The 23,332-nt window shown below is 38.7% G+C and overlaps 3 protein-coding genes across 5 annotated transcripts; 2 read left to right on the top strand and 1 right to left on the bottom strand.

Annotated features, from left to right (window-relative positions):
- Positions 1 to 2,761: 2,761 nt before the first annotated feature.
- Positions 2,762 to 9,129, bottom strand: LOC137934126 (asparagine--tRNA ligase, chloroplastic/mitochondrial-like). The gene is made up of 15 exons (XM_068778366.1): positions 9,047 to 9,129; positions 8,812 to 8,880; positions 8,163 to 8,273; positions 7,489 to 7,596; positions 7,100 to 7,237; positions 6,919 to 6,999; positions 6,566 to 6,643; positions 6,394 to 6,462; positions 5,668 to 5,742; positions 5,413 to 5,496; positions 5,127 to 5,213; positions 4,827 to 4,922; positions 4,655 to 4,729; positions 3,790 to 3,916; positions 2,762 to 3,172 (listed from the first exon to the last, which is right to left on the bottom strand). The coding sequence occupies exons 2-15, from the start codon at positions 8,851 to 8,853 to the stop codon at positions 3,057 to 3,059; spliced, it is 1,287 nt and encodes a 428-aa protein (XP_068634467.1). The 5' UTR covers positions 8,854 to 8,880; positions 9,047 to 9,129; the 3' UTR covers positions 2,762 to 3,056.
- Positions 9,130 to 9,838: 709 nt separating this feature from the next.
- LOC137967188 (mediator of RNA polymerase II transcription subunit 15-like) lies at positions 9,839 to 19,127 on the top strand. Its single transcript, XM_068813664.1, has 3 exons — positions 9,839 to 10,420; positions 17,208 to 18,620; positions 18,712 to 19,127. Exons 1-3 carry the CDS (start codon positions 9,854 to 9,856, stop codon positions 18,808 to 18,810), a joined length of 2,079 nt encoding a protein of 692 aa, XP_068669765.1. The 5' UTR covers positions 9,839 to 9,853; the 3' UTR covers positions 18,811 to 19,127.
- Positions 19,128 to 19,189: 62 nt separating this feature from the next.
- LOC137967189 (peroxisome biogenesis protein 19-1-like) lies at positions 19,190 to 23,015 on the top strand. Of its 3 annotated transcripts, XM_068813669.1 has the most exons (7): positions 19,190 to 19,559; positions 19,650 to 19,839; positions 19,932 to 19,977; positions 20,105 to 20,402; positions 22,092 to 22,410; positions 22,614 to 22,655; positions 22,788 to 23,015. In XM_068813669.1, exons 2-6 carry the CDS (start codon positions 19,800 to 19,802, stop codon positions 22,625 to 22,627), a joined length of 717 nt encoding a protein of 238 aa, XP_068669770.1. In that variant the 5' UTR covers positions 19,190 to 19,559; positions 19,650 to 19,799; the 3' UTR covers positions 22,628 to 22,655; positions 22,788 to 23,015. The 3 variants fall into 3 exon arrangements, with proteins under 3 accessions (XP_068669770.1, XP_068669769.1, XP_068669766.1); XM_068813668.1 differs by lacking the exon at positions 22,788 to 23,015 and having other exon boundaries at positions 19,193 to 19,559; positions 19,725 to 19,839; positions 22,614 to 22,713; XM_068813665.1 differs by lacking the exon at positions 22,788 to 23,015 and having other exon boundaries at positions 19,193 to 19,559; positions 22,614 to 22,713.
- Positions 23,016 to 23,332: the final 317 nt, after the last annotated feature.

Here is a 23,332-nt window from a genome sequence, read left to right as displayed (position 1 = left end):
ATAAATATTAAATATATTAAATAAAAAAGATGATCTAATACGAAAAACCATTTGGTACGAAACGGTTATCTCAACCGTTTGATGGCTGATATAACTGTTGATTGAACAACTACAATAGCCGTTGATCATGATTGGATCAAACGGTTGAGATAGTCGTTGATCGAGCAACTACAATAACCATTGATCATGATCGAATGGCCGACTGATATAATTGTTGATCGAACAACTACAATAGCTGTTGATTGGACAGCTGAGATAGCCATTGATCATGATCAGATCGGACGGTTAAGATAATCATTGATCGAATGGCTAAGAAAGTGTTTCGCATATTTTGCACCAAATGACTTTTAGTATCGGATCAGTCCTCAGATTAAATATTATAGAAAAATATGTATGAATTTTTTATTTTTTTCTAATTAATCTGCATATTCCATTGTGACCTAAATTTCTCGTATCATCCCATACACAACATGAATCTTACAACCTAACTCGAATTTATACCCAATAAAGGATTAAAAATTGTGAATCCTTGACGTGGGTTTCCTGGGTTATAACTCGGTGGCTCAGGAATTCTAAGGGCACTTTTTTTCAACAAAAAAATAGATTTCAGGTAAGAAGATCAGAGAAGTAAAGAAAGATTCTGAGATAAAGCAAAGCAAGCAATTGAGTTATGGGTCAAAAACGTGTTGCTGCTGCTGTTGCCTTTGTTTTCTCACTGAAATGCTTCTCACACCTGAGAATTCTAAAAGGCTCAATACCACCCACCATTTAACCTAATCACACCTGGGTTCAGAACACGATTCAATGCCCTCAGCTTTGGTTGAAAGACTGATTCCCATTTCTTTTTCTTTTATTTCAGAGTCATCTGAAGAGGTGGACTTGTTCCTGTCTTGATTGGGACAGGTAAGCTGCCAGCAACCATGGAAGCTGTGATTGATGCATTTATTGAGAAGATTTAATGGTAACTTGTTGTTCCTCACCTTTCAAAAGCAGCTTCAATGATTCAGTACCGACTGTAAGCAACTGGTTTGTATTCCTTCCTCCTATTACAATGCATTTAAGCAGAACAAGAACTGATTGATTTCACAGAAGAGGTAAAAAGTCAGGAATGGTGGTGAGATTTTGTTCTGAGAAGATGATGATGAGGACTGACCCTTTGGTGGTGGAATTCCCAGAATCAGAATATTTGCATAAACTACTGGTAAATGATTTATGGAAGGCAGAGATGAGATGAATCACTCAGTCAAGTTGGCCATTAGTGGAAGGTACTCTGATTAGTGGTCCCCAAGTAAGGCTTTTGAGGAATTAGGTTTTGCCTTGACTCTGGGGAGGTGCTCACTCCTTTTGTTAACTTTCACTGTTAAGTAAAATATTTTTTAGTCAAGTTAGATCTTCACCTCTCTCATATGCTAGATGGAGTGTAGCTCTGAACATAGAATTATTGACAATAGCAAGTTGTCCAATTGGATTGATATCAACCCTCCAATTAGAAAGAGGCATGCTTGGGATCCTTTCCCACTGAACAAAGTCACCTGCTTTTGGTTTTTTGCAATCCCCCCTTGACAACATTTTTGGATATGAAGCTTTTAAGAAGGTAAGACTTGTAAGCCAAGTATAAAAGATCTTTCTTTTCTTTTCCTTGATTGCTAAGATCCTTCAGACTGAGCATACAGCATCCAAAGCAACAGAGGAAATCAAGTAGAACTGAGAGCTCACAAAGATTGAAAAATAAAAAAAAACAGATCCCAGATGGATGTTAAAAGAAAAAGAAAGAACCTGGAATCCATTGACGATTGAAAGTTGAAAATCTCCCGGAGCATCTTCATCAAAGACTCTCAATCTCATGCTTCCCAAAAGTTGACTACTGTGGGAGGAATGAAGAAGGTAGTTGGCCGGTTTGAGTGAAGGGTAATTGAGTTACCGACAGGTTGGTCAACAATTGCCGACTCAATTGATTCTGATTTCTACTGTGGGTCTTCCATTTTCTTCGTCTTAATCTACAAAATGACGAAACTCCAAAAAGCCTAAATGGGTTAGGTCCACGGTCGACTTTTGTCATCTACAGAGTCAATCGAGTTCTCCTGTTCTCCTTTGCTTTTCGATGAAATAACTTTTGTCTGCTTTTCGTCTTAGCAGGTCTTCATCTGGGGTTTCTTTTTTTCTCCCCCCCCCCCCTTTTTTTTTTCTGGGTGAGGACTTGATCTGGCATTCTGAACAGTGCCATGTGAGCTTTGCTCTGTGGGACAAGACGAGAGACCCTACCTGACGCCGGGTACAGCCAAAGGAGATGGAGATGGAGTTTGTTTGATCAACATGTCCGGAGAATGAACAGTCGATTCTTCGTTAAAAAACACCAGGAGAAACCGCCACTTCGTATGAACTTACTTCTGTCTGTCTGTCCTTCATTACCGGTGATGGGATGGACATTGGTTCGGCATTCATCTGGACTTCAATTTTTGGCGGTAGCAGCGTGGGATGGAAAACTTTGACAAGACCAGTTAACCTCCCTCAACTTTTGACTTACCGTCTGATTAACCTAACTAATAAAGTTGAGTTTAACAAATTCTGATTTAATCTCACTAATAAACGGATCGAGTTGAACAGTAAACCTGAACTTTCTCTTCCACCAGAATAAGGGTGGCACTAAGACCCAGTTCAGTTTTTATTTGAGTTTGGCTGAGTTCAAACTTAATAAGAATCGTGCGTGATCCTTTTGGCTCCACAATGGGTGGTTTTAAAACCAATTTTGAAGATCCTGATATATTATGATCTGAGTCCACATTATTCAGAGAAAACTCATAATTAATACAGGGCACTCAGCCACCCTCCACCATTTGAAAGAGATTTACGAAAGAAAACCCTGGTCCCATTGATAATCATGGAGTCACATTGATTAATCTACAAGAAAACATAATTTTTTTAAAAAGAACTTATGAACCAAGGAAATATTTTATAGATCAAGCCTAGAAAAAGGTGGATACAAGAAATTAAAGACCTCTGATCACAAAATACCTGAACTACTCAAACACAATGATATCCTCAAGAACTTCCAAGCCCTAAAATTCTGCAGAACCAGGAGTTCGAGGGAACGGAATGGCATCTCTTATATTATCAATTCCAGTTGCAAATTGAATAAGCCTTTCAAAGCCCAGGCCAAATCCAGCATGTGGAACTGAAATTGCAACAAATACTCCAAATCAATAACATTCCATTTCCAGCTAAAGGTCATCTACAAGGAGAGATGCCTAATAAGGATTAGGGGAAAACTAGTAACAGCATTAGACACAGAAAGGTAAATATTCAAACTTCAGTCAAATTTCTGTCATAGTTTTTCTTCCATGTTTTCTCTTTGAAGATCAATATTCAACATCTCAACTGCACTACAGGATCAGTGCGTAGGTACCGGTTGAACGTTTGGGACAATTTTTTTGCTCAATCGGTTAATTAAAAAGAAACAGGAAACACAATTATAGTAGTAATACCAAATGTCTGTCTAGTATTTGCCTTTCAATTTTACAGGTAGCCAACCACTAACTAACAAGGATATCAGGTTTTGTTAAAGACATAAAAGACAGGTATGAACTCAAATAACCGGAGGCGTCAAACTAACATGTGGAGCTATACCAAAATTTTCAGCTACTCTTTCTAGTTTAATCTAGAAAATATGCCAACCAGAAACTTTAAAACACAAGATGAAGTTCATCAGGTCATCGTTCGTATATGAAGATGATTTGCATACTTCTAACAACATTAAGAAATCATTTATTTTTCAAAGGAAAAAGCTCAGACCTGAGCCATAGCGTCGGAGATCAAGGTACCACCAATAGCTTTCCTTATTGAGATTCAACTCACTCAACCGATTTTCAAGCAAGTCAAGACGCTCTTCACGTTGGCTTCCACCAATGAGTTCCCCAACCTAAAAAGGCAAGAGAAAGGTTTCATTTAAGCATCCAGACTGTAAATAAGAGAAGTGATTGATAAACCACAACCCTAAAGATTAGTCATGCATCTGCTTTTCCGCCCCTTGCACCTTGTCAAAAAGGGAAAAACATACTACATAAAATTCACTTGTAAAGGAATATAGATAAGGCAATGCATTAGTAATGATTATATTTGACCGATAACTCTAAAATGGCTTGTCCAGTAAGTACAAAGAGGAATATCAAGGATAAGATCAGGAGTTGATGATTTTTTTTCGATTACTTGTCACCAGAAAGAGAAAAACCAGGAGTTCTGGGAATTACTTTTTCAATTTATATTTACTAGAAATACAAAGATCCTGAAAGCTTCATGCATTTCCAAGCGCTAGCAAAGCCATGTTTAACGCATGCATTAGCCATGCAAATACCAATGTGCACATAATGATCGGTTTTTCTTATTTTAATAAATCATTCTTGGTGATTTTGAGACAGGTGAACCATAAAATTTTATGAGTTATAGCATTTCTCTGAGAATAAAATTACATGAGTTCATTACAAGTAAGAAGACATGTTGAGATAGAAACCTGCAATCCCCTGAACATTTATTTGCTTTAACCAATGACAGCAAAGCTCTAAGAGCAAAAGAATCTAAAATTGAGAACATGTAGAAGAAAAACTCATGGATGAAGAAGTTCGGAACTAAAAGTAGCAGATAAAGAATATCTGATGTTTACCCGTGGAACCAATAAATCCATTGCTGCAACAGTCTTTCCATCGTCATTTTGTCTCATATAGAAGGCCTTTATATCCTTAAAGTTTCAAAAATATTGAAAATTGTCAGACATTGTCAAATCTATTCATAGCCGGATACTGAAACCAAAGTCACAAGTCTAGAATATATGTTACCTTAGGGTAATCTCTGATTATTACAGGACAACCACCAAAAGCATCTTCAGTGATGTAACGCTCATGCTCACTTTGCAAATCACATCCCCAATTTACCTATCAAATTTGCACATTCTAAAGAATAAAAATTTCATGTAAAAAATAGCATAAATCTCTTCAAACAAAGTTTTAATTAGCTTATTTCAGGAACTGCCAGCCATTGTAATAGGATCCTATAAATGTTCAAAACACTTAAAATAAAGCTTTGAGCTTCAAATAAAAACAAGAGAAGAACAAGCAATTTACGACCAAAACAAATACCGGGAATTCAAATTTCTTCTTTGCTTTCGAAAGAAGCTCAATGGCATCAGAATATGTCAGCTGCACAAAGTCCTTTTCTGCAATGTTCTGTCAATAGTAAAAGCTAAATTACTATATCCAGTAAGAGGTACATTTCTGCTTCACAAATAAGTGCAGGAACTTCTATAATATTGATTAAAAATGGTAAATTAAATTGTAAGAAAAGCATATAACTTTTAGGCTTGCAAATGTAAGATAACTTGAACATATGCTATGTAAAAGGCTGGAAGTTACTGTGATCCCATACAGTCAATCTGTCAATTATCCCTTTCTCAATCCATGTATTGAAAAATTCCATGTCTTCCTTGCAGTTCTCAAGTAAATACCTCACCTGAGTTAAAAGATAACATCACATCAGGTGCATATAAACATAGCAATTGCCACTTGTGACAGAATATAATCAAATAGGATACAACTTACAAGCATAAAAAGATATGTATATAAAACATGCAAACCACAAAAACACTTGAGGCTTCTGAAATAGATATGAAAAGTAACCTACGACATACTGGAGATAGGCAGTTGCACATGCCATGTCATCATTTAGATCAGCAAAAGCAAGTTCTGGTTCAATCATCTAGAAAGCATAAAGAAATTTGGTTAGACATATTACCCATATTCTAGGGCCCAAAAATTATACTGACAGAAGCAAACAGAGAGAAATAACTATGCCTTTCCTATTTTTAAGGAAAACTTCAGTTTATATAAAATTGAACAATGTTGAAACATTTACAGTGGCATGCAGAGTGAATGCTGTAAAAGCATCACATAAGCCATCATGCAAGTCTTTGCACCATATCTTTATGTTCTTGACACTATTTTACATAGGATGATAAATATGAATCTTCCATTAATTTAAACTTTAACTGTAAAAGTTAAAATATCGCCTCATTATTCCATTTTCACACTCCCGTTTTTCAATTTTCAACATTCTCAACCCCTCCAGTAAACGAATAGAAACCATGATTTGAGCCATAAGGCTAAAGCATCATAGCTATGTGTCAGAGTGTTCACCCTCCTTTTTTTCTTTCATTCTCAAATATTTCTTACTTAAAAGAAAAGGGCCGGAAATCATTGAAAATCACTTATGGAAAAATAATAATAATAATAACTACCTAACTTAAGCATAACACAAAAAGGCTTGTATTCTGAGATTTCCACTTCTAAAAAGTCTAGTAACAGCAATTATATTCAAAAAGTGAAAGAAAGAAAGCCAGACAAAATATACCCAAAATTCAGCTAAATGTCTGGACGTGTTGGAGTTCTCTGCTCGAAAAGTGGGACCAAACGTGTAAACCTGCAACCCATGATTTAGTCACTATCCATTCTAGAAGCCATGATTTGTGATCAGGTTACAGCACCAAAGTATTATGAGACCAAGAAAAGGAATAAATTCTTACATCTGATAGAGCTGTTGCATATGTTTCAGCATTAAGCTGGCCTGAGACTGTCAAGAATGCAGGTTTTCCAAAAAAGTCCTAATCAAAGGGAAAAACAGAAGTATGTCAAAAACAATATATGAATTTTCTTCTGAATTAGTAGTTCTAAAGAAAAGCTGAATCCTGAAAAGAAATAAGCAGTAATTCAGTTCTAACCAAAATGATAGTTACAATAGCAAACTGAAGTTTTCGGCTCAAAGAGGAAGCCACGATGTTGAAGCATGAAAATAGTAAAGTACATTCTCATCTACTTTGACCCCCTTAAAATTAATAACATTCAAAGAACATAAATTCAATCAGTATAAGAAACCCACCAAGGACCAGTCCACTAAGCCATCTTTAGTCCTAGGAATGCTATTAACTGGTGAATTTGCATCATCTTGAGAACGTGGGATCTGGCATACACAAGCCGATTACATTAAATAAAAATCTAATAGGCCATTAGCACTTTAACGATAGCCAATGGTGATTTAGGCAAGAGATTGTTATGCATACCAAAGTAGTAACACAAAACTGTTCACCGGCTCCTTCACAATCTGAAGCAGTAATGATGGGACTAGTAATCCAAACAAACCCATTTTCCTGAAAGAACTTGTGGGTTGCAAATGCCAAAGCATTTCTCACTCTTGTAACCTCCAATATACAAAACAACAAAGTCAATTACTCTCTTTGAAGGAAGAATGATATTTTACCGCAGAGTTTAAATGTAAATAGAGAAGCCAGAACATACTGTGGTAATACATCCTTTTTATTTAACAAGTGGTAAAATTGCTAATAACAGTCAAATGTAACATAACTTTCCAATGGTTAAAGAAACATAGACCCCAGGGACGTCCAAAGAAGAACAATAGGCATAACATATTTAATAAAACATAGAGACATACCGCACCAAATGTGTTTGTCCGAGGACGAAGATGAGCTACAGTTCTTAAGAACTCCCTGCTTGCTCTCTTCTTTTGAATTGGAAACCTTGTAGGATCACTTGTGCCAACCTATGAAAGGCATGCAGCAAAAGGTATAGTGAGTGTTGTTTTTCAATTTAAAAATACATTTAAAAGTTTAAAAAAGGTGCAGTAAATGTAGCACCAAAACCTATATTCTTCATGGAGTTAATTCTGGCATTGGATGCAATTTCTTCCTGAAGTTAGAAGGTGAAAGAAAGAAAGAAAAAAAAAAGATCCAAACTCAGTATTAATGAAGCATCTAAAATCATCCTCTATGCCAATGAGTGCAAGGTATTCTACTTGACCCTGCATGGTGTAGTTTTCATTGCAATAAGGTACAACATGCTATTTGTCATCTCATCGAGAACATTTCATCCTAATTGTCTTTTACTTTCTTATGTTTCTATTAGGTCCAAACATTTGCATAATTGCAGCCAGTTATTATGTATATTGCATACAAGTCTACTAGAGATGACTTGAAAATAAGGTATTAGTACCAGTCAACTAAATTAGGTATTAGTGACAAATACAGAAGCCAGTTATCAGAAAATATGATTCCCATGCAGGGAGCCAGTTCAATGTTTTAGATTCCAAGAACAAGATAAATAACTTACTGTGACAAGTTTTGATGCCTTCAACTCAACCTTCTGCTTAGATCCTTGACTTCGCACCAAACTCCCCTCTATACAAACTGATGCACCAGTTGTCACGATGCCTGATTCAATCTAATAACAAATCCAGAATTGATGAAATTATTACTAACTCAACAGCCAATAAGTGTATGCCATCAAACTTTTGATAACCAAACTCTAATAACCAAACATGAGAGAACTCTAATAACCAAACTCATATAGTCACAGCACAATGTTTGCAAAATTGTTTGAATCAATAGAGAAAATGAAAAATTAACATATTTTTTGGTTAAAAGGGGTCTTTCATACTGCCTAAAATTGAAACTTCATAACATGATAAACTCTAAATCTGTGGATGGATGAAAGCCAAGGCTTTCTACTACTCCTAGGTAGAAAGATATATGCAACTTCAACGTTGACACCCAATTAATTATCGATGCCAAAAGACAACTCAGTCGGTTGGGATGTTCTGTAGTACTATAGTTCGAAGGACCAAAACAACGGAACGTATGTGGGAAGCAAATTCAAGCGCAGCTTCGGAACATTCATTGGAAATTAACTGTTCGCGTTATGCAACTGATAGAAGAATGTCAATTTGTAATTCGTAAGCTAGTACATAGTGCAGATATACCTGATCATAGCCTTCGACCTCTGGACTTAGCACACATTGCATATTGGACAGGCAGGAACCGTCATTCACCTTCAATTCAAAAAATTTGTAACGTAAGCGGATATTCCGAAATGTAGCTAAAATCATGACTGATAGAAGTAGCACAGATTTCTACATAACCACTCGGAAAGTCGGAAAAAAAATGCATTTTTCTATCAAAATAATTGCATCAAAGATGAAATAGTAGCATCTTTACCTCGATGAAAGTGACGGTACTCTGCACGCGACATGTCCGAACCCAGCCCTTCACTACAAAACACTCACCAAGGCGTCCCAGCCCTTCGTCCGGCCCCCCCTTTATATCAACAATTCTGAACCTCCTCCGGAACTCCCGAACTCTCTCGCCAGTCCCGCCAGTCCCCTTCTCGTCATATTCCGTGTTCGCGTTGGAGGAATAAACCGCCCCGGTAGTTCCGCTGCAGAAACACTTCCAACTGGATTGCGAGAGATTTGGACGTGTTGCAGACAAGTCGAAACGAAGGAAGGCCGGCGGATGTGAAGAATTGGTGAAATCTGTGAATGTTTGAAGGGGCGCCTTAGGGGTTGTGCCGGTGCAGAGACGGAGAAGGCGAGTGGCGGAAAATGAACGAAGGCGGGAAGTGGACGCAGGAGCTAGAGCTGCGGCCGCAGCCATCCGCTTCGAGGCTGTTATCTGGCCTCAATGGCCTTTGTCTTCGATTTTATAGGCGCCAACCTTTTCACTTTTGCGATGCGTGTTCATAAGATTCTTTATAAGAAGTAATTTTCATTCTAATTTAAATACCAATTATGGCATTATTGTTAATTTCGAATTGATTTTCATTTCCAAATTTTATTATTTATCTGAATTTTGTAATCTTAGTGGGCCTAGTTGGTCAAGATGGGCCTCCATGTCGGCGACTAGGATTGACCCAGAAGTGCAACCATGCTTGCGTACAGAATTTGATCTCCGCTAATAAGTAGAAAAATTCCCAAATATTTTTCGGTCTCTCTTCTTTTCCTTCTTCGTTCTTCTTCTATCGCCATGGATTACGCAGCCGAGGCAGAAACCCAGCAACATCAACTCTTCCTGCTGCAGCAGCAGCAAGATCAGCAACAGCAATACGATCCCAGCCAAGTCCAGCCCCTGTCTTACGATCAAACCGCTCAGGCATATTACCCCTACTACCCCAACGCCCACCACCAGTACGGGCCGCAGCCCTACCCGTACTATCAACCTGATTACTCCAACCCTTCTACGGTGCAAAATGCTTACCAACAGCAGCATCCTCCGGCGGAGAACCTTCAACCGCCGGGCATCTCCGCCCCTCCCGAAGCTGCTCCTCCGTCGGCCGGGGCAGCCCAACAGAATACGTATTACCCGCCCGAGCATGGTGCTTATCAAGTCCCTCACGTTCTTAATCCTGCTGCTGCTGCCGCCGTCGCTGCCCTGTCGGAGTTGCAGCACAACATGGATGCCGCCGAAAGAGCCGAGCGAGCTATGGCGGCAGGGATGCACGAGCGACACCATTGGCCGCCAAGGAATGGTGGATACCCTCCCATGAGTGGGCCTCCGCCTCCCTTCCACCACGTAGGTCATTCCCGTCCACCAGTAAGTGCTTGATTTTTCTTTTCTCCCCTGTAAGCAATTTTACTTGTCTATTGATGTCCATCTTGGCCGTTTTGTGCATTCGATGGATCTGCCACGAAATGCATAGAATGGTTATCAGAGACTCAGGGGTGGTCTCTTCTATTAGAGTCACGTTTGCTGTCATTTAGTTCGTCGTAGTTTTGCATGGAGCCGCCTGAGCAGCACGTTGCCTTTTTCCGTACTCTTTCGTTTCTTTCTACGTTTTATTGTCTGTGCTTTTGATCCCCTCACTAGTGGCCTTTTATCTTCTGGTATTATTTCTGCGTTTGTTGTTGTTATTATTGTTAAGAAGCCAATTCTGTCTTTGCATTGTTCTCGGATACGTCCGAGTTGGTTGCGTTTTAACCTTTACTTTATGAAGCAGCGAGATGATATGAAGCTATACTACGCGGTAGACAAGCGTTATTATGAAGGTTGACAGATAGGAAATTAGCAGCTGTAGATCCTCAAGATATTCTCGTTCTTTTTCAGGATAACCATTCATCTTGATTCGTGTGATGTCTGCTTATTTCTCCTGTTATTTCTTCATTTTTTTTGCATTTATTGGAGTATTGATTCTGTGTCTTTATTATCCTCTATTTATCTGAAGTCAGTTTACAATTTTAATTTATGAATTACGGTTTTACCTTTCTTTTTTTTTGCCGAGAGATACGTGAATATAGTCTCGTTGTGTTGGAAATCTGGTGGTGATTTACCAGCCACTTGATAGGTTAACTGTGAAATAGTGGGATTCACATGTTTGTTATAGATATATGAGAGCATGGAGAGTGGCTAACTAGTACTTCCTATCCAAGTCACAGTTTGTCACTTCATTATGGGGAGCCTAATCATGGTCTGGACTTATGTTCTTTGTTATCCACATTGCTCATGACAGCTAAAGGTTGGAGGTTTGCTGAAGTCGTAAACACCTTTTTTATAGGCATATGCAGCATGAGTTAATGGTTGTTATTTTCTGGTTGACAAAACTTACCTCCTTGATAGTGTTCACATCCATTGATGTTGAATATCATTTTTGTCGTCTTAATACTTTTAATATCCATTGGTTTGGAATTCTCGAATGGGAGTTAAAGATGATATCCATTGAGAAGATGCTGTAGAGAAAAATTACTTTAATGGTCTCTTGCCAACGGGGTTTTTGCTTTGCTTGGGGGGTAGTGTCTGATTAGCTCATTACATTGTATGTTGCTCTCTCTATGTTTTCTTATTTATTCTACATTATAAGTTTTGTTTTGTTGTTTTTATCTCCAAGAAAAAAGCTCACCATTTCCACTAAGAAATAGATGTAACATCAAAAGTTCAATCAGACTATGGCTTGTACGATTATTTTTTATGTGCCTTTCTCTTATTTTTCTGTTTCTTTTACTCTAGTTTCTCAAGCATTACATAATGCTAATGGCTCCTATTCTGAAAAATGCCCATGATTCATCTCTGTGACTAATGTTACTCTAGCAAAACAATCTCTAGAATAGAGGCTTGGGTAGGTGATTTCTCTCTCTTAAAATAGAAAAAAAAGTATATCTCATCTTGATCCATTACCTGCATATCTTTTAGCCATGGCGTATTCAACAAGTTAACTGTTCAATCTTTATAAAGTGGACTGGGAAACTGTTGGAACCCTGAGGATAGTTGATAGTGTACCAGCTATAAGTCCAGCGAGTCTTCCTCACCATGTTGAACACCCTGCCTGTTTCTGTCATCCTCTTTCTTCCCTCTCCCCCTTACATCCCTTTATTCTAGTTTTGTAACTAACTGTCCTCTAGAAGACAGTACTACTCATGCCAGGTGGAGCTCCCTCGTTGAGCTCCTGGGTATCCCACCTCCTTCTATTGGCGTTGTTTCCACTGTTTCCTCTTTTACCCCCTCTGGTGCAGACATGGGTTACCGGGGGTCTATCATTACCCCCTTTCAGAGTCACCTTGTCCTCAAGGTGGAAGGCTGGAAACTGGGACAGAATCGTGTCATACGGTTCCCATGTGGCTTCAAAATGAGGGAGGTCTTGCCATTTGACTAACACTTCATAGGTTCCATCCTGAAGTTGTCGGGTACGGAGGATGCTTGCTGGCTGGACAGAGAGTACCAAGTTATCTGTTAAACACCGGGGTAAAGGCTGGCTGGAAACTGGATGGCTGGCTGACATGGAAGACAGGGTGGGGGAATATGGAGCTAGGTCCAGCAGCTAGGCTACCTCTCCAATCCTCACCAATATCTTAAAGGATCTGTAGAAGCAAGCATCTAAGAAAGAACATAACCTAAGGCCGTTTGGTCTAGTGGTATTCTGTTTACATTAGGTGCGTAAGGTCGCGAGTTCGAATCGCGCCACGCCCCTCTCAAAAAAAAAAAAAAAAAAAAAACATAAGCCCATTGGTTTGTTGGTCTGCTTTCATCTGACATCTAAGAAGTATAATTTACTACTATTTAAAAAAAAAGTATATTTTACTGCTCCTTTATTCTATACGTGCAAACAGGTATATTTTGTTTACTATTTTTCAGGAAGTGATCTAAATTGTTTATTTAAGATGTCTTATTCTCTACCCATAAGAGTTGCAATTCTACCTTCCTTCAAATCATATTTTATATGTTTGTACTTTCAATTTTTTGGTTCTAGCTCAATCAATGTGGAATCTGAAGTGTCCCTCTCTAGTTATGCCAAATGCTAGACTTTTTTTTCTTGTGTTTTTGCAATAGTTGCTTTCTGTAATTTCACATGGTCCGGACTGGAATGAAGGCAAATTTTTTGGTCTAGAAACCTTGTAATATTTAAATTTTAGGTTTTCTGACTGCCTTTTATACGTTTGGATGACCAACATTTTCATATAATTTACTATTGTAGCCCTGGCAATGTTTGAAGCCATTGGCTACAGTAGTTAGAAGTTTTGGGATTTGATTATTTAAATCTTAGTACAGTTCATATCTTCATGAAAGTGGAAAAAGTGTGCAACACATCCGGTAGAATATGTCTGCATGTTGTTTTAACAGGTTCAATGCTCCTATTTTCCAAAGAATGCTGAGTATTAGTCTCTGTCAAATGATGCATATGCTGTGGCGTATAGGAACAACCCATTCATTTGAAGAGGTGTTACTCGACAACTCTAAGAATGTGAACAAAATGCATGCAAGCGTACAGGTACTGGATCTTTTTTGATATGTAATGTTAATGTTCTTGAATCGCATTAAACCAGATGCAATCCCAGACCAGTTTAACTACTTGAGGTCAACTCGAAACTCGATTGGATCGACTGAAGCCATTGATGAGTCAATAAATCTCTGGTGCTATAGCTTTCTCTCCTCTCTCAATTTCTTGAGCTCTTTGAATTTGTTGGGTCAAACAAAATTTCAGGCCTCCTGGCGAGCTTCGAGTTGAGTCTGAGCATTTGATCTTCCTCAATCGTTTCAAGTCAACTTAAATCTCCTTAATTTGACTAGAAGTTATTCTATTCATTTTCTGGGGATTATCTGATTAACTTGGAATGGAAAATTTTTCTGTCTTTTTTTTGGTCATAATGGGTTCTGAGGATGATTAAAGACAATGTGATTCATGTGCAGACCATGATAATGGTTTTGCTGGTTGTGGCCTGTCACACGATATCAACAGTATCAGTTGCTCCTCAAGAGTTGGAACCGTTGACAAATGGGTATATATACACTTGGTCTTACTGTTTTGTTACTCAAGAGATTATTTCATACCAATAGTGTGTCAACAGTGAGTTCCAGTGGTGATATAAAGATGTAAGCATCTCATTAAGTGGATCTGAGAATTGGTGAATCCTTAATGTGATGCTTGAGAATGGATCTTATGTCAACATGCTGCAAAGGAATCCAATTCTTGGAATGGAGTAGTTGGTTGACATCAAGTATTTGTCATTGTTGTCAACTGACGCTTCCTTGAACCAATAATTACGAATGCCTTCATGGCATTAAATATCTGAAGCTTGCCATTTTTCTAGTAGGAAAGTTGTCCTGGGAGCTGCGTTCTTGTCCTGCTACATTGGTTTTCTTCTTCAGCTTGACAGATGGTTGATCATTTGCCTGGATACCCCAAAAATAGGTATGCACTCCTTCATCACTTTTACTTTACTGTAGGGCTTCTTCCCTTGTCAGTTGCGGTTGGAGTTGCCTCAAAAATTGTTGTTCCACGACTCCAACCTGTTCCGGAAATAGATGATGGGGGGAATTCCTTTTTCACTCATGCAATACGAAGAGGTGTTCCTCTCCAAAGTCATTCAGAGATGAGGGTTTTGCATATTCTTTTGTCGCTATGCAAATCCTCTGTTTCTTGCCTTTTGGGTGCATTAATTTTGACATGAGTAGATGGATCTTTTAGTTTGTTTTGACATCTAAAATGCATTATTTCGTGCTAGATCTATTCTGTATGGATGGGCTCTTTAGCTAAGTTGATTAGAGTGGATCGACTGGTGAGGGGAAAAAATGGTGGTGATAGATCATGCTTATGGAAATTGCAGATTTTCTGCATGAATATGACACTATTTTTTTGGATTGTGACGAACTTAGTTAATCCTGATAGGCCATTGATCCCAGCCAGTTTATGATAGAATAGAGCTGAAGTTGCTTCAGCATTTTTAAGAGTAATAATAGTCCCCAGTTATTAGATTGAACCTGCAACTCAGTGGCTACATTGGAGGATTTCAAGTGTGAGGTTTTGGGTTCAAGTATTCCTGGGATTGGTGTATCGTGTACAATCAACATTCAGAAACAAAAGAAAACCCCCAGTTATGAAGTTGCATTGAGAAATTGGGTGAGATTACCACTGGGTAATGGTGGATGATTTTTTTCTTTTTTGCTTGTCATGGAGCTTATGTCTTTCAAGTCTAGCAAATTTTGTATATATATATTTTTATTTGGCTGTCATATTCGCTCACTTGTATTTATTTATTTTAATTTGCTAATGCCAATTCCTTTACTGTGTTATTCTTGAAGTAGTTAGGTGTTTGCAATCTTTTTTTTTATCTTGTGAAAATTTTATTATAAAGAATATGTACAGCATAGAGGGAGAGGCAAATGGATTTTGTATATTTTTTAAATTGCAAATGAAATTTATATCTACAACTGAGAATTAACATATGAGTTTTATATTTATATATTTAGCTATTGATGAGTTTATGACACAACAGTATGCTTGTTGAGTAATCAGCAATTTGGAGTGAATTTATCGGAACATTTGTAAGTTCAGAGCACCCCAGTTTGTTCATTCTTTCTCGTCTGAGAATCCAACACCTAGTTCCACAAATTGCATGCCTTTGTTTTCTCCCAGAACTTGACAAACCTTGGCATGAATTGTGATGATCTGCAAGAGGCAGCATCAGTTGGAACCTGTGCTTCTTTGTTAAAAAAGCTGTTGAGTCATATTTTTCTATATTATGGTCTCTCAGTAAATTCATTTGCATGGTCAACATACTGAAAGACTTTCTTTTGGTAGTTCTTCAACCTTTTCCAATTAGTCATCTTTGAATCATGTCAGGTGCAGAGGTTTGGTTATCTACACATTTACTCTGGAGGTTCTTTGTATCTTATAGAATCTTGTCTATGTTTAAAATCCTGTAAGTTGATTGACACATTTTTGGTCCCTAGGTTTCTCTTTTGCAGTAGGTGGTTGCAAGCTATTTCTCAACTGAGGTTTGATGTAGAGCCTAATATGAAATGGCCTAATAAGCCCAGTGATGCAGTAGAAGTGAGGATGGAGAATTTGATTCTAAACGAACTTATTATTGTATACTGGATCTTTTTACAATTTGACAACATTTGTTACGAGAGATTTGACCTAAAAATATATTGAGTAACCTATTCCTAACGGAAATTACCACGATTTTCAGTTATATTTAAAAGGAAAAAAAATACTGGTCTTGACCACTTTTCATCAGATCTTTTTTATACCTTGCAACTCATGGAAGTTGGTCTTTTTCCTCCTCCCTGTTACCAGGACAGTTTACCACTCAAGATCTTGTGATCCATTGAAGTTCACGAAAGTACATGTAGTTAGCTTTTGTGAGGACAAGATCTTTCTGTAATTATTCACTTCACTTTTGTTTCGGAATCTCAGATGGGGAAATGGAATGTGCTTTCTTGTGCACGCATTGTTTACTTCAATATTCTAATCTTCTCTCGATGTGAAAATTAACTAGCATTTGAAGCTAAGGACACTCGTTTTCAGTTTTATATGGTTATAGACATCATTCCCTTGTGAGACACCCAAGTAGGTTGGAAAACAATTACCTAAAAGCCATCATAAAGTAGCTTTAGATAAAAAAGTTGTTTTACCTGTTGAATTTTATAATTCTTTTTCCTTTGATATTTTAGTAGTTTTTACAAGCTGTTGCCATTGCCTGTGTGTCAGCTGGTACTATTTTTTTAAACCCGCAGATGTTAATTTCTTTTTTGGTTTTTTTTATGGTTATGATTGTGACTGCTTGAAATTCTCAGCAAATGGGCTGCTTTTGATTAGTGATGGTACTATCTGGTAACATAGTTGTGTTTTTTAAACTTCTCTGGGTTAGGTGTTCATGGTGTTTAACCGTTGATTTTATAGCTAGTTTCTTGTCAAGAATGTGTGTGATGATTAAACTGTGCTGTAGGAAATCATGTTGTTGTCACCTTTTTGGTAGTTTTTTTTATGATAAAATTGTGATTACTTTCCTGTAATCATGACATGGTACCTTTTTGATAGTTTGATTGCATTCACACGGATACTTCTTCACATATAAATGACTAAGATCCATAGGGAGTGTTTTCGCAGGTTGCGAGGCCTCCCTACAGAGGTGGTGGCAGGCCATACAGGGGAGGTGGCAGAAACAACTATGGGCTCCATCCCTACAAGTCGGATTCTTTCAGAGGAAGGGGACGTATGGCTAGGGGTGGTGGTCGACGCTTTCATCCTTCTGGCTCAGCAGCTCCGCATCATGAACCTGGTGCAGAACCATCAACAGGAGCGGCATCAGAAGAGGTCCCGATAGCTCAGCGACCAGTGCCAGCAGCAACCTCTCGCCAGATGCCTCAAGTTTCTTGGTGTGAGCTCTGCATGGTTGATTGCAACAGCTTGGAAATTCTTGAGCAGCACTTGAATGGAAAGAGACACAAGAAAAATGTCCAAAGGCTGCAAGAGTTTGAAAAACATAAAAAAATGATGGCTGGACTCCAGCAGAAATCAGGTGTACCACTGCAACAGGAGCAAACCCAGCCCCAGCAGGAGCAGACTGAGACTCATCCACAGCAGCAAGAGGCCCGTCCCCATGAGATCGAGTCCCAGCAACAACAGAGTGAGCCCCAGCCCCAGCCCCATCCCCAGCAGCAGACAGAGACCCAGCCTGAGCAGCAGGAGCAGCAAGCCCAGTCTCAACGGCAGGAGTCTCAGCCTCAGTTGCAGTCAGAATCCGAGTCCTTGCCTGAGAAAGAAGTTCAGAGCGGCGCTGAGGAACAGGAAAGCAAGCAAATCTCTGCCGCTCCAGAAACCTCCCCACATCCTACTAATGAGGAAACAGCTAAGATGGAAACAGAGGGAAAGCAGCAAAATCAACCTGGAGAACAACCTATTGCAGAAGTCTCAACTGCTCCAACAAGGAGGCCAATGCGAGGTAGGGGTCATTGGGATGATCGGAGGCGTGTACCCAAGCGGGGAAGGATGATGAGATTTGTTCGGGGTGCCAAGCGAATGAGGATGTCAGAAAGAATGATGGATGAACAGTTTCCTAGAGAGGCCAAAGAACCCAAGGAGGAGCCCAAGTTCTGTTCTTTGTGCAATGTTACATGTGATACACAGGCTGTGTTTGAGTGTCATCTAGCTGGTAAGAAGCACAATTCTCGGGTGAAGCGAACTCAGGGCTCATTTGGTGCATACGGTCTTCATTCTAACTATGCCTCACATACTCAACCTGCTGGCTATGTCCCTCGAGGTTATCATCAGCCTATAATTTATAGCCATCCAGGACAGGAAATAACAAGGCAGCAACCTGTTGTTGAATCCGAAAGTATCACAGAGGCAACCTCTGATTCCCATGGTGAGAAGAAATCCGAACCCTTTCAAAGGCAAGTTATTGTGGGATCTGGAAGTCAAGAAGCACACACAATCCAGCCTGAAGGACAGAGTAGTCAACATTCATCTAATGTGGAGCCAATTGGTCGGTTTTCTGTTTCAGAGCCCAAAATAACAGAGGTTTGTATGAACATCATCCAGTAATGAGCTTTCTTACTCTGAGATGGAATAATACTGTAAACTGTCTAATCCTTTTCCTCTGGTTTTGCAGGCACGCCCTCTTGATTTTGGAGCTCCCCCAGTTGAGAATGTTGTCTTGCCTGGTCTGGAAACGAAGGCAGCTGAGATCGTCTTAAACAGCGAAGGGTAACCTTTGAGTAACAGTTGAGAATGTTGTCTTGCCTGGTCTGGAAACCAACCATAGATGCAGGTTCTCAGGAGGCCCAGTGGTCAGCATATACTTTCTGATACTAAATTGTTTTGCTCGTCTTTTCCAACCCCAAGAGTAACCTCAACGAGCTTTGGCTGCATGCTGATCAGATTGTTTCACTTTTCATTATCATGAAATTACTAGGGAGGTCTTCTTTGGAATTGATTGCCATCTCCCAGCCTAGCTGGATAATTCTGGCTCAGGGTTAAACTGAGAGAATGGGATGAAAGAATTAACTAATTAAACGAAGATATATTTGTTGATCTATTGCAAAAAATCAGATTAGATAAAGAGTAATTTCTACATTTTAAAGGCAGTGACAGTAATTATCTTTTTTAATAATTAACTAATGGAAAATTGATGGAAGATTTGTACGCCAGTGGTCACACTCGCCCCTTGTCCACCGGGTCCCAATCCGTCTGGGGCGGCGCTACCAATCGGAACACCTTGCTCTATACGGCGACCGCCAAAACCTTGATTGATTAGAAAACCGCCGTTCCGTCCAGTGAACAAGCAATCGAATGTTTGCAAGAGCGACAGAAGTTACAGCTGCCTAATTCCGTTTCACTGCCGCCAAATGCTTCGGGATCCGTCCGCCAAGAGGGCTCACCGCAGCGACGGCCCTCTTACCGCGAGGTCGGCGAAGCTCTATGTGTTTCAGAAAACTCGGAATTCAAAACTCGAAACAGGTCTCTCTCTCTTTCAGTTTTTCTTGTGACCTCGCATGCTTTGTCTTTCGACGCGCTGCTAACCGCCAACTTTATAAAATTCTGTTATAGGCTCCTTTAAATGACCTTTCCAGCGCTTACATTAATTGGATATTTGCATTCCTTCTCACTGCTGTTGCGAAACAGAGCGGAAAACCCGTGCCAAAGTTTTGGCCTCGCGCTCTCGTTGGAGTTGGAGGCTTTTATTACTAGGAGCTGACCATGGCCGAACCGACCGATGATCTGGAGGAACTGCTCGACAGTAGCCTTCTTCTTCCCCTTTCTTTCGCCTCTTTTTTTTTTTTTCGCGTATCTGTCAATTATTTATCAGTGGGTTCTGCTATCCTTCTTCAGGCGCTTTAGATGACTTCGGGAAGATTGATCTCGGTTCTTCTCAAAAGTATCTCTCTCTCTCTAATTTCTGCTCTATTTTCCTGTGTTTGGGTTCCTTTTTGCCTTTTAAATTCGTTTTATCTCTGGCTTAATGTCTCTTTCTTCTTCTTCTTCTTCTATTCCCTTCTTTTCAGAAAAACTAGCAGCATCGAGGACAGAGATGCAGAGAAGACATCGTTTTCAAACTCTGTTCCGGCTCCCCAGGTCCAGGGTTTGGGCCTTGGATTGCCTGATCTGAAGAGCAAGAAAAAAGGGAAGCAGAAAACCGTTAAAGACTCACATGTGACTGAAGCGCTTGATAAGCTCACACAGCAGACACGGGAGGTGGTGAAGGGTTTCGAATCGGCTGTGCCGCCAATGTCTCAGGCCGATTTGCTGAAGGATGGGATGGAAGATTTTGTTAAGCAGTTTCAGGAGCTTGCTGGCTCTCAGGTTCCTTTTCTGTTTGTCTCTTTCTGTAATTTTGTTTTATTCAATGTTGGTCTATCGGTTTTGCTCATATCTTTGTTTACCTCTTTTCTCTCTCTCTCTCTCTCTCTGGTTGGTTCAATTCTACGCTTGAGCAGTATAGGTGCGTGATATGTTCATCTTTGATCGAAGCCTAGGTTGCTTAGCTGGGGCATTGAGTTTTCTCACGTAGGACGTAGGCCGTAACTACTATCATTCTAGGAATCCACAAGGATATGATTCAGGAATAGGGTAGCATTCCAGTTTTGTCTCTCTGTGAATTTTTAGCTGACCTTGACTAAGGTTTGGTAAGTGACCAGAACAGATAGATGCTAACATAGTGGTGTAGACAGACCCTTAATCCAGGTGTTGAGAGATGTATAGAAAGGCGGAAGACTGAATCCATATTCTCAATTCATGTTTTGTCATTTGAAGCCAAACATGCTTTTCAAATTTTAATACCTAGTTCGTATTTAATGTGGAAAGAGAGATCTCTGAGAGGGGGTTTCTCACTAAGAAGGTGAGTTGCTAGGAACATTCTGATGAAACACTAAAGGACATGGATTGAGATGATGAGAGGAGTGCGTGCAATAAAGTAATGCAAGTATTTCTTCTTGTCAACTTCCTTTTTTAGTTGTGTTTATTATTAAATGAATTTTAATCCTCTTTTTTGAGTCCATCTAGTTTATTTTATCATTTTAATTAGTGAACTGTTGTTGTGTGGCAATGCAGTTGCACAACATTTTAAGGATAACGCTACGACAGTGCTAATACTACCATGCAAATAATTTTTACATCGGTTGTTTTCTTTTAGAATTCTGGTACAGCTTTAATTTTTACTTGTTTTTTGTGTAACCTTACTTCCATAGAGATATATGGTAGTATTTTCTATGTTATTTTCTTTTAGGTTCTTATTCTTCACTGTTTTGGAGTCTTCCCATGAGCTATCCCTTTAGCAGAAGTATCCAGTTATGTTATCATAGAAAAACTTGCCTCCTATGTATGTGAATGTATCCAGTTATCTTATCATAGAAAAACATGCCTCCTATGTATGTGAATGTATCCAGTTATGTTATCATAGAAAAACATGCATCCTATGTTTGTGTCTCCTACATGGGTTGGTTCTTGAGGGAATTTTCAATCTCATCCCCAGGAACGGAGAGTCAAACTCAGTGCTGATGCCCATGATTAGTGATATTCTATCTGCACCCATGCTCTATCAGGATTTTCATTCTCCTCTTTAGGAACAGTTCCCCCCCCCCCCCCTCTCTTCAGTTTTATTTTAGTGGAGATCACATATTATACTTTTTTTTATATATCACTATGTATATTTACTGTTCATGGATGTCTCCTCCCTCTATCTTCTCCGGAAAAAAAAACTAGCGTATCAGGAATGATGCATTATTGTTCTATAAATTGTGTCATAACCTTAGCATTTGTCACTGACTACTCATTGTTCTGCCCTTACACAAAGGAGAAAGTTACATTTAAAAAGCATAAAAAAAGAAGTTTGAAGATTGTGATGTTGTGGACACAGTCCTGCTAAATTCTGGTTGCTGTTTAATTAGTAGATTTTTTTCTGCTTCACTCTATTTTTGCATGATGCAATTTCCAGTGCATTTGTTGTCTTTAGACTCTCTGCTAGCGGGTTCTTATGATCCTCTCATATGTTAGGACATGGATTCCATGGTTGAGACTATGATGCAGCAACTTCTGTCAAAGGAAATTCTTCATGAACCCATGAAAGAAATTGGGGAAAGATATCCCAAGTGGTTGGAAGAACACGAGGCTGAACTGAAGCAAGAAGAATATGAGCGCTATAGCCATCAGTATGAGCTCATAAAAAAGTTAAATGAAGTGTATGAAAATGATCCAAGCAACTTTCCCCAGATTTTTTACCTCATGCAGAGGATGCAGGAATGTGGTCAGCCTCCAAATGATATTGTGCCAGAGCTTGCTCCAGATTTTGATCTAACGAGTCTTGGCAACCTCTGTAAGTTCTCTTCTTTTAAAAAAAACCACGAAAAAATTGTACTAAGTTTCATTCACTGGTTATGTCTAATGAGTGTTTTATCTGTTATATGGCATTTGGTTTATCTCTAAAAGATCATTTTATTGCTTAAGGTTTGCAATTTATATTGTTTCTTGTTGTTTTTGCTGAATCTAACATGGCTTCTGATAATTTGGTTTGTGCAGATCTCAGGAGATGACTGATTCCAATGCCAACTGTTGTATAATGTGAGATGCTTGAGTTTTCCAGCTCTGTTTAATTTCTGAAAATTTTATTTTCTTTTCCTTGGATTCGGAATGAAGAAAAGAATTAATGCCCTTTAACTTGAAGCTGATCGTGCATCGTTCGGGCCCATCCAGTGCCTCTCCGGATGGGCCGTCTCCTAATCCAGCACCCAGGCCCATGATCTCGCTGTACCGCCACGACGCCTGGGCCTCAAATAATACGGTCCTGTGGAAGTACAAATATAGGTTTATTTTTATATGTACAGTGTCGGAAGAAGGAACAATTGCAGCTGTTGGATTGAGAATCTTGGAAGTTTACGTGCGAAGTGAAAAAAAAAAAAAATTCTAGGGACTATTAGTGGTTTTTTTAATAAATGTTGAAAAAATAGTTTTTAGTAGAAATACGTTTTTAGGGATTATTAGTGTCTTATATTTTTTTAAAATATTTTTTAATTAAAAATTTTTATTAAAAAATTATATAATTTTCTAAGTAAGATTTTCATGAAATATTTGACAATTGATGCTGTAATAATTTTAGGACGAGGCAATTTTATGTTTGATATTTTATTTGATTAAAATTTTATTTATAAGTATAATAATATATTAAATTAATTATTAGTTTTTATTTATTTACCTAGAAGAGGTCCATTTAATTTTCCTAAAAAAATTTTAAAATATTT

Source organism: Aristolochia californica, unplaced genomic scaffold (genome assembly GCF_029961685.1).
Source record: "Aristolochia californica isolate CCGP_79_NKW_82.1479 unplaced genomic scaffold, dmAriCali1.0.hap1 SCAF_6, whole genome shotgun sequence".
Classification (NCBI taxonomy): domain Eukaryota; kingdom Viridiplantae; phylum Streptophyta; class Magnoliopsida; order Piperales; family Aristolochiaceae; genus Aristolochia; species Aristolochia californica.
This window is presented reverse-complemented; position numbering and strand designations above follow the sequence as displayed.

Excerpts from the sequence above, each read along its gene's own strand:
- LOC137934126 (XM_068778366.1), bottom strand. The coding sequence starts at position 8,853 with ATGCAATGTGTGCTAAGTCCAGAGGTCGAAGGCTATGATCAG. Across the intron at positions 7,238-7,488 it reads GGACAAACACATTTGGTGCG|GTTACAAGAGTGAGAAATGC; the intron begins GTATGTCTCTAT and ends TGTATATTGGAG. Across the intron at positions 6,644-6,918 it reads GCTTAGTGGACTGGTCCTTG|GACTTTTTTGGAAAACCTGC; the intron begins GTGGGTTTCTTA and ends CCCTTTGATTAG.
- LOC137967188 (XM_068813664.1), top strand. The coding sequence starts at position 9,854 with ATGGATTACGCAGCCGAGGCAGAAACCCAGCAACATCAACTCTTCCTG. Across the intron at positions 10,421-17,207 it reads TAGGTCATTCCCGTCCACCA|GTTGCGAGGCCTCCCTACAG; the intron begins GTAAGTGCTTGA and ends GTGTTTTCGCAG. Across the intron at positions 18,621-18,711 it reads CAGAGCCCAAAATAACAGAG|GCACGCCCTCTTGATTTTGG; the intron begins GTTTGTATGAAC and ends CTGGTTTTGCAG.
- LOC137967189 (XM_068813669.1), top strand. The coding sequence starts at position 19,800 with ATGGCCGAACCGACCGATGATCTGGAGGAACTGCTCGACA. Across the intron at positions 19,840-19,931 it reads TCTGGAGGAACTGCTCGACA|GCGCTTTAGATGACTTCGGG; the intron begins GTAGCCTTCTTC and ends ATCCTTCTTCAG. Across the intron at positions 20,403-22,091 it reads AGGAGCTTGCTGGCTCTCAG|GACATGGATTCCATGGTTGA; the intron begins GTTCCTTTTCTG and ends CTCATATGTTAG.